Raw genomic sequence first — 9,256 nt, 5'->3', positions numbered from 1 at the left:
ACAATGTGGTATTTTTTCATGTTACAGTGGTGAAACTGGCCAACCTTGTCCCATTCCCCCTCCATGACATGGTTGCGGAACTTGGTAGCTGACGGGTGCTCCAGTCTGCAGCCCGACTCCTGCATCAGCAAGTCCACTGTCTGACTACACAGACACAGAGGAAGAAATAATAAAAAGAAATAGATTAAAGGAAAGACTATACAAATAAACAATTATTATAACACATAATATATATGTAACAGACATCAGTGGCTGCAACCGAGAAATGTGACTGAAGTCCAGTGGTGTCAACCAAGAGGAGGGCAGAAAACTGCTAGATTCTCATGCAGTGCTTGCTACCAGAAATGTTTGTAATCTTTTCAGTTAATACTAATTTTCGACACAACGACTAACTCCTTCACCTCTTAAAAATAAACTGCACTTGCATATTCCATGGTTGTTTTATGATTAAACTAAAAGTTTCTCAGGCAGAGAAAAAGCAGACCACACCATCTACCTGGACACATGGTGCAAGATTGAGCTAAGTGCAGGGGTAGGGTTTTTTCCAGGACAGTGGAGGGAGGCATCAGTAGCATTTAGACTTGCAATTTTATTCATTACAGGGTAGAGTAATATATCAATTGATGTGCTGCACACAGCCAGCCAGTTTGGCACCTCTGCTTTATCAACCTGGCTAGTTAAAGGTAGAATGGCAGGTAAAAATCAGCTTTATTATCATGCATTTATAACTGACATTTGTGCCACTTTTTGTGATGACAAATGTTTCTTCAACAAGAGCTTCACCACAATGAAAATATTAACAACCTTTTAACAGAAGACATTTAACAGAAGACAGAAAATATTAACAACCTTTTAACAGAAGACATCAATACATGTTGTCACCACAGCATTATTTTGGGGATAGAGGAGGCAGTGCACTGCAGTTAAAATAACTATCTCAGAGCCTGTCAACCATGAACCATTTCCATCTGTCTAAACAGCAGCTTTTGGCTAAACACACAGCAATCGCTGCTACCACAAACATGTCTGCTGAAGAGTGAGTGTGTGTGATCATGTAAAAAGAATGGGGGGCTGACACCTTCCAGTAGCATGATGACATCATTCTCAGGTATCAATCGAGTGGCGCAGCAGCTTTGTCTTGAGCTTCTCCCTCAGCTGGCTGTTACACACAATTCACAGCTGATATCGAGGGGCTAATTTCATTTATGGTGATTTATTTCACCCTCCTAACTGACCCTTGTTGTAAACATGGCAAAGTTAGGTTAGCTTTTACAATGCCTTATTGTAGAAGCTTTGCTTCTTGGGCTAAACAGCAGACACCCACATAATTCTAGCCATCAAACAGTGTTCAGAGGTTCCATAATGTAGTTTAAAAGAGAAGGTCAGACATCTAGATCTTAAAATTCACACAATGCTGTTGCTGAGGTTTCCAGGCTGTGTTTTCATCTGAAACAGCTGGTGTGAAGCACATTCCTCAGCAGCCATGAAAGGAAATGATTCTATTCAACTAAGGGGAATTTGTCCTTATGGTCTGCTGTCTTTAAATAAATACGTACTTGTCACAGTTTCAGACTGATCCTTGGCATTTCGGTAAGCATGGTGACAGTGGCACACAGATTAAGACCTTTGTATGAGAAAGAGGGGCATCGTGCTGTTAATAAGTAAGCCTATGTAAAATGGTGATGAATAAAAGAGTTGACGGAATGACAGCTGAAAAACGTGCAGAGGCTGCACTCTGAATACTAAAATAACCCCCACCAGTTTTCATAACCATGCTCGATATCATTACAGGGTGGCCGACCTATTAATGTTTCTGCCTCATACAGTGAACAGAAAAGGGGCAATGGAAATATAAAGCTAAGCAAACCCAACTAGTACCTATTCGAAAGACGACGTTCAAAATACGCACAATAAGATCATCTCACGATTTATTTGCGCTATGGTCTTAAAACGCAAAAATAAGCACTAGAAAAATAACAAATATTGATCACCTTTCAGCTGTAATTAACACAATGAATAGCCTTCATGACTTTGACATTTTACCAAACACAAAGTCAATCCCTCCTGATTTTTCGGAACATTATTATTGATAAGATGATGTAATGCATCTTAATCCGTGCTAAATTTACCCAGCTAATCATCCGAATATAGCGCTGTTAGCACTAAATATACATTTCATTCCTTGGTGATGTCTTAAGTGTGGGAAGGTGTCCGATTGTGTTATATAGGATTTTTCTGGCAGGATACAACACATCAGCGCAGGCTAGTGTTGGTAGCCATCAAGCTAAGTGTTTTATTGTGCAAGATGGACCCCTTCTTTCCACCAACTGCCGAGCTCACAGGCTAACTGCCCCATCCCCCCATGTTTGTGTCTGTCAGCCACTCTAACAGCCTTTACCAACTGCACTTTCGCACTTTCAAACCAAATACCAGTAAATTAATTTAGCCTCTTACATTAGAAGCTACTGTTGTATGGTCTTGTGGGGTTTCTCCCGACTGACACACTGAATAAACTTACTTTAGCCCCAGTCCATGTAGATGTTGCCCTATTAATCGTATGACATCTTCCTCAGCCTGCGTTAGTCGTTTCTTCTTTTTTAACGAACCGACCTCGGAGGCCGAAGTTGTGGAAGAAGTCGAAGTCCCCGAACCGGGTCCAATTGAGGACCCATTACTGGTACCGACAATATCCCCGTTATCTGTGCTCGAGAGGAGACCGTTGGAGTGGGTTCCGCCGGCCGAGGATGACTCCCCGTTCTGTGCGCTGTTCAGGCAGGAAAGATCCGAGGATTCTTGTCCCTGTCCTGCCCCGTTTGCCTGCATGCTGCCGCTGAGGATATTGACAACACTTCGGTTAAACTGGATAGCAGAGGTGGCTTGAGAGAGATGAGAGTGCGACGCAAGTCCCAGGACAACTCCAGAGAGGCCTGTTACAACTGCTGAAGCCCCGGGCTCTCCTGCTCCCTCCGCCGCCGAGGCTCGGTGCTTCTTCCGCGGGGGCGGCGACGCTCCACCGGTGTCCGAGTCGGAGGAGGAGGAAGCGGAGGCCAGAGTTTCCTCACCGAGAGCGGCCGTGGTTAGAAGCCGGCGGAGCTCCGGGTGGGAAATGAAGGTTACGCTTCCAGATTTCAGGTCTGGTTGTCGGGCTGTGAGCAGACTGTCACTACAGAAGCTGACAGTTAGCCCGTCTTGTTGTTGTTTCTCTCAAAACAGCTGCAGCTCTAATGGAGTCCTCACGCCCTGACGTAACCGGAAATTCCTACACTACCAAGCTTCCGGGTAGAATATAATCCAAGGGTGGCGCATAATAATCTAGTATAATAATGATTTCAAAACAATAACGCTTTTTAATAAAATTTAAATAGGCGCCTGTTTCCAATGCGATGACCCTTTTCACTTTTTAAACTATGTTAAACAGTCAATGTGTTTGCTGTATAAACTTTTTTTTTTAGAATTAATAGTACATAGTTATTTGAAAAGTCACAATTAACCCTTTATTAAAATGTACGTTGTGTTACATTTTAGCAAAAAAATATTGCTAGGAACAGATCGCTGGGTGAGCAAAAGGTACCGAATAAAAAAACATACAAATTGTTTAATCAATTGAAAAAGTTTACTATTTAGGCAGTGAAAATTCTCTCTTCATGGTCCCAAACGTTGTGTGGGTCACTTTACTTCCAAAACTGAGATATGATTGATTTTAGCCTATTAATATGAACTAAGCCATATATTTTATTTATTTTTGAAATACTAAAATACTAAATGTAGTGACAAGACTTTTTTAACACAGTATAAATAAGAAAAAAAATCTATATATAAAAAAATCTTTAGGGTAAAATAAAAATAAAGTTAGGCATTTGTTCATTCAGAGCCATTTGTTCCCTTACAGCCTATGAATCAAGTGCAAAGTGATCCCACTGCTATGTGAAATATGTACTGTGCTTGAAGTGGATTTTAAAGCCTACATTTTCAGAGCAGTTGCAGTCATGTTAAAGTGATCAACCTTCAAAGCTTTGCTTTGCTTGAGAGTTGTTGTTTTTTTTAAGACAAAGCTCAATAAACAGTTTATATGTGAGAAAAGTAAAAAAAAAAAAAAAAAAAAGAAGAAGGAAGAGGAAAAATGTTTCTGCCCTGCCTTACTATTGTTTAATGGCATTTCCAGTTAGGAATTTTCATGAAAGGTCCCCAACTTGGTTTGGTAAGGCGGTGGTCACAGCTCCATCATTGCCAGTAGGTTTGTCTTTGCCTTTCATGAAAAAAGTTAGCAGCTCTCCTTTCCCTTTAACAAATATGGGTCCTCTCCTGACAAAGCGGAAGCCATACTCCTTTAAAATGTCATAGCAATCTTCCACAACCTGATGACATGAAAAAACGAAAAATCATTAAAAAAAAAAAAAACTACAAAGTGTATGAAGAATTCTGAGTTGTTGCCTTCTCATGGGTTTGTTACCTGGATGTTGCCCATCACTCCTGTGGACTCCATTCTGCTCGCTACATTAACAGTATTGCCCCAGATGTCATAATGTGGCTTACGGGCTCCGATCACCCCAGCGAGAACTCCTCCTTTGTTCAAACCTGAAGGGCAATAGTGTAAAATCCTCAGGTTTCCAATGGTGCAGACAGAAAGAAAGAAATACATACTGACAAAAGACTGACCGATTCTTAGCATAAAGTTGTTGAAGGACTGTTTGTTGAGGTTGGTAAGGGTGACTTTCATTGCCAAGGCAAAGTCTGCCAGATCAGAGAGGTGCTGCCAGCGCTCTATCAATGATTGTTCTTCTGGCTGTGCATCATTATTACATTTCCCACAGTCACAATTAAGCAACATAAACATGAACACCACTAGTTACAGTAAATGAAACCATATTTAGCATGACCAAACGTGTAACACCATATATATGTACAAAGTTGTAGAATTTCCCACCTTGCGATTGCTGTATCTATTTGTGCTGCTCTCCGGGGTGAGACCTGATGCAGCCATATAGGTGCTCCCTATTGTTTTGATTTTTGTAATACAGCGGAATTCATCCCGGTCTAGCAACTGTTGGAGAAATTGAAATGAAACATAAATTCAAGTGATTGTTGTAATTTAAACTGTCTAATTTGCACCATCTTAAGGAACTACTAACAATAAATCTTAGTACATGCACACAGTTGAACTTACACTGTCAAAGTCAGAGATGATCTCATTGAGAATCCTGAGGCACTCAAGGCCTCCATTGTTGATATTTTCTTCAGTATAGAAGTCAGAAAAGTTTGGAATGGAAGCAAACATCACTCCCACCTCATCGTAAGAATGGCTGTACAGTTCCTGTAAACAACGCCAGACGATATTAGTTTGTTTTGATTGTCTTTTTTTAATCATACCACGTATGCAAAATGCATGACCAATATGCAGTTCCAACATTTACCACAAGATGGTAGTAATATACAAGGAACTGAAAGTGCTGTACAAGTGCTGAAAGTATGAAACGTGAAAATAAACATTTAATATATGCATGTGCTGATATATATATATATAATTTTATTTTTACCTCATCTCTCTTCTTAGTTCCCAAAAAGTGTTTGGCCACATGTTCGGGCAGCATATTTATTACAAGTGCCTCATTCCATCGTCTCATTTCAAACACTTTCTCCTTTTGATCGTGGACACCAAACTTCCACAGGAACAGCTGTCTAGACTGATGCTCAAGCTGAAGTCATTGAGAACACAATAGTAAGATTAATCCATCCATCCATCAATTCATCCATCCATCCATCCATCCATCCGTCTGTGTCATATATCCAGGTCAAAGCAGCAGCTTGTCATACTGTATAAAGTGGTACATAGGTAGGTCAAGACATTTCTCTGCCTTCTCTGGCATATCCGATGGCATTCTCAGACCAGTTGACATACATAATTTCTCAAGCGTGTTATGGAACTACCCTGGGGCCTTCCACCACTCAGATACCCCTGGAACACATCCAATGGAATGTATCCAGGGGGCATTTGAATCAAATGTCTAAACAACCTAAACTGAAACTATTCTGAGCTTCCCTTGGCTACTGTAGCTCTTGAATCCATCTTTAGGAATTAGCAAAGTGATGTATGTGTTATATTCTTATTTGAGCCACTTGATTTTTACATCATTTGGCTGTTATAAATGAAAAGGTCATGATCATATGAAAATAGACAGCTGAGAACATCTCCCAATTTAGATCTGTGATGGTCACAACAAGGCATTACATCACCAGATGTGCTGCTTACAGTGACACTACCTGTTAATCTTTTCACTAGAAAATAACACAGGACTCCTCTGCTCAGATACTTGATAGAGCTAAATGCTAACTGTTCTGGGAAGGCCAAGGGTCAAAAAACACAAAGGGACTCACATGACGGGCGAAGATGTAGAAACTTATCATCATGATAATAATCATAATGGTCATGACATACTTGGACGGCACTATAGATGTCCTGTAAAATAAATTATATTTGAATGAGCTCTTAGAACCCATTTATGTAATTATCAAGTATCAAACAACATCACTAAAAAAGTGTGCTCAAAATATCTATATATTTTAGCCCTTTTATATTTGTCTCACCTGTAGGGGCCGAACTGTATGTAGTCGTACAAGTCATAAATGTCTCGCCAGCTGTAGATATTTACAGCTCCAGTTGCTGTTACAACTAGAACCATCAGACCCAGTTTAATCAGCTGGCTGACCTGTACCAACATGGCTGTTGCAATAAGCGACATCACAGCCATAAAGCTGTAGTGCTTAGGATTGTCCACACAGGTTTGGTCACCAAGGGACTGCAAAATGGTTCCAGAGCTACTGTTGTAGAGCTTAATGGATGGTGGGCCACAACTAAGCTGCAAAAAACAAACAAAACAGAAATGAGTAGCTATTAGTACTTCTACTGTCTCTTGCAACCACATGGACCAAATTAAACTTAATATGTAGATTTAATGTTTAATGTTGCTGGGAGCCTTTTTGCACTGTTTTCTAGACTGTGCCTATCACTGCAAAATGACAGGGAGTAATAATTGTTCAGTGTGTGTGTAACATGCTGCTCCTGTGGGGCTGGGCCACATAAACCAGCAGGCAGCAAGACAGATGACTAATGGACCCCACTGGGAACATGTAGTTAGACACATACAAGACAGTGATGGTTGGATGAGGACACAACTGGAAAACGTGCAAATGATGACATAAGTTTACGGTCAGACTAGAAAACGCATATTTTTGTACTTTTTACACACAAATAAATTTAACTTAAAACAAAGGTATATGCCTAGTGTTTCTTTATAAAAATATAACAATACAATTGTTTAAAAATAATTCTAATGATAATTCAATAGTCACACATTATATCGGAATGTGGTTCAGTGTTACCATGTCAGCAATCACAGCCATGGTAAGAACAAATATAGCAGCCATTGCCCATGTGTTTCTGGCCCAACGTGTGCGATCGATCCACAGTGAGAAGGACACCAACCTCTTAGAGAACATCTGTCGAAGTCAACAAACAAAATAATAATTTATATCAATCATTGTAGACCCAGAATTAATAAAACAAACATTTCTATCATTTGCTATGTTCTAAGTTTACCCTGAAACAAAAAGTATTGAGATTAAGGTGATTTAAATACTCAGTCCATTTGTTTGAGGTTCATTTCTTGTCATTAACTTCGTATAGTTATACATACACTATATATACTATGCAGTATATACATACTATATATATAATTTGCCTTTCAAAAGTGAAAGATTGTTCATGACACCATACAGAATTCTATTTTGGTTCCTTACCCTGGGGAAGATGGCAGCCAGGGAGCAGACTGTGAGAATGAGCAACAATATCTCCCCTATTACGAAGGTGATATAGTTCACAGCCAGCCTGGAACCAGAAACACATGTACACCAATGTGGTCGACATTAAGCTTCCGTATTCTGTGTGCATTTTATTTATATTTAAAGAAACATTGTCTATGTTTTATAAACTCACTCTGGGTCGATGAACACCTGCATTGCTGAGATGAAGAAGAGCACAATCATGCAGCAGCTAAAGGCTGCTCCACTTCTTTTCTCCTTCTCTGAGGAGTAAAGCTCCTCTAACTTTCCATGAAAGTGCAAGGACACTGGGTTAATCTGATGACCCTTCATTCTGAAAAAACACCCCCCAAAAAACAGCATGATTTTTGTTTTATACACCCAGAGAACATGTCAAGGTCTGTCAAATGTTAAATACTATCTTTGTCTCCTCCTCTACATTTATTTATATCTATTTTTATATTGTCTTACATTTGTTGAGATTCTCTGTCCAGCAGCTCCTGTTGGAGTCGTCTGTTGATCACATCTTCCACAACCATCTTATTTTTCTGTGACTATAAAAGTTCCAGAAGATTTTATTATATGACTAATTTGAGGACAGGCGTTTAAGACAATAATTTAACATCCTTAATAAACCTTAATAAAAGTTAATAGGCAAAGAAAACGATTAATCTTTCCACCATGTCAGCAGAAAACACTTGTTACTTTAGATTGGAAAAGGGAAACGGTTGGCTAAAGATGGTTAAAGGTGGTTTCAAGCAATTTTTGTACCGTTAATTACAATATATAAATTAAAGGGTAAAAAGTAAATTTAATGTTACCCTTAGGGCTGTCAAAATGAATGGAAAATAAATGTTGAATGAATTAATATTTTATCCAAAGCTCCCCATTGATTAACCATGATTTAATTTGTTAACAACATGGCAACCATAGAAAGACCAGCTTAAAATGAAAAATCACTAAAAGGATATATACTCAACAAGAGCTCATCAATTAAGATGTAACAACATAGCTAGAAAATAGTTAAAAGTTAGCACCTCTTGTTGGGCCTCAGCAGGTGCATGCTGTGGTGAGGTTGCATTCCCATTGGTTGCTGTTGTATTGATCAGCTGGTTTGAACTTTTGTGCGACAGTCTTTTGGGTGTCTGACAGAAGAGAGGGGCGGACAATAAATGTTAGTGTCACATTGTAGTTGAAAACATTCATTTGTGTGTATGCAATATTGACACCCTTACATTTTCATCAAGCCCATTTTCCACTTGTCGAGGGTCTAGAACCAAGAAGGTGCCGATGCCCTTCTCCAATAAGTACTCACACCTCTCTCCACCATTCCCTTCCTCTAGTTCAAACTCTCCATGCAGACTGTCCTTGGTGCTCTGGGATATATGCACCCTCCTGTGGCAAACATAAAAACACACACAGTTAGAAATATATAAAATAA

At 39.5% G+C, this 9,256-nt stretch overlaps 2 protein-coding genes across 2 annotated transcripts in view; both read right to left on the bottom strand.

Annotated features, from left to right (window-relative positions):
• wdr26b (WD repeat domain 26b) overlaps window positions 1–3,239 on the bottom strand; it is a 12,835-nt gene extending 9,596 nt beyond the window's left edge. The window contains exons 1-2 of the mRNA XM_008312885.3: window positions 2,519–3,239; window positions 45–144 (exon numbers count right to left, since the gene is read on the bottom strand). Of these exons, the coding sequence (XP_008311107.1) occupies window positions 45–144; window positions 2,519–2,823 (405 nt within the window). The 5' untranslated portion in view covers window positions 2,824–3,239. The remainder of the gene's footprint in view (window positions 1–44; window positions 145–2,518) is intronic.
• Window positions 3,240–3,423: 184 nt separating this feature from the next.
• Window positions 3,424–9,256, bottom strand: part of adcy3b (adenylate cyclase 3b) — a 10,402-nt gene continuing 4,569 nt past the window's right edge. Inside the window, exons 7-20 of the mRNA XM_017033853.2 lie at window positions 9,051–9,210; window positions 8,853–8,960; window positions 8,287–8,369; window positions 7,991–8,149; window positions 7,795–7,882; window positions 7,378–7,494; window positions 6,583–6,854; window positions 6,373–6,454; window positions 5,535–5,693; window positions 5,165–5,311; window positions 4,925–5,041; window positions 4,657–4,783; window positions 4,451–4,575; window positions 3,424–4,355 (exon numbers count right to left, since the gene is read on the bottom strand). Coding sequence (XP_016889342.1) covers window positions 4,173–4,355; window positions 4,451–4,575; window positions 4,657–4,783; window positions 4,925–5,041; window positions 5,165–5,311; window positions 5,535–5,693; window positions 6,373–6,454; window positions 6,583–6,854; window positions 7,378–7,494; window positions 7,795–7,882; window positions 7,991–8,149; window positions 8,287–8,369; window positions 8,853–8,960; window positions 9,051–9,210 — 1,927 coding nt within the window. The 3' untranslated portion in view covers window positions 3,424–4,172. The remainder of the gene's footprint in view (window positions 4,356–4,450; window positions 4,576–4,656; window positions 4,784–4,924; window positions 5,042–5,164; window positions 5,312–5,534; window positions 5,694–6,372; window positions 6,455–6,582; window positions 6,855–7,377; window positions 7,495–7,794; window positions 7,883–7,990; window positions 8,150–8,286; window positions 8,370–8,852; window positions 8,961–9,050; window positions 9,211–9,256) is intronic.

The sequence above is a fragment of the Cynoglossus semilaevis genome, chromosome 7 (assembly GCF_000523025.1).
Source record: "Cynoglossus semilaevis isolate Cse_v1.0 chromosome 7, Cse_v1.0, whole genome shotgun sequence".
In the NCBI taxonomy this organism is placed as follows: Eukaryota; Metazoa; Chordata; class Actinopteri; order Pleuronectiformes; family Cynoglossidae; genus Cynoglossus; species Cynoglossus semilaevis.
This window is presented reverse-complemented; position numbering and strand designations above follow the sequence as displayed.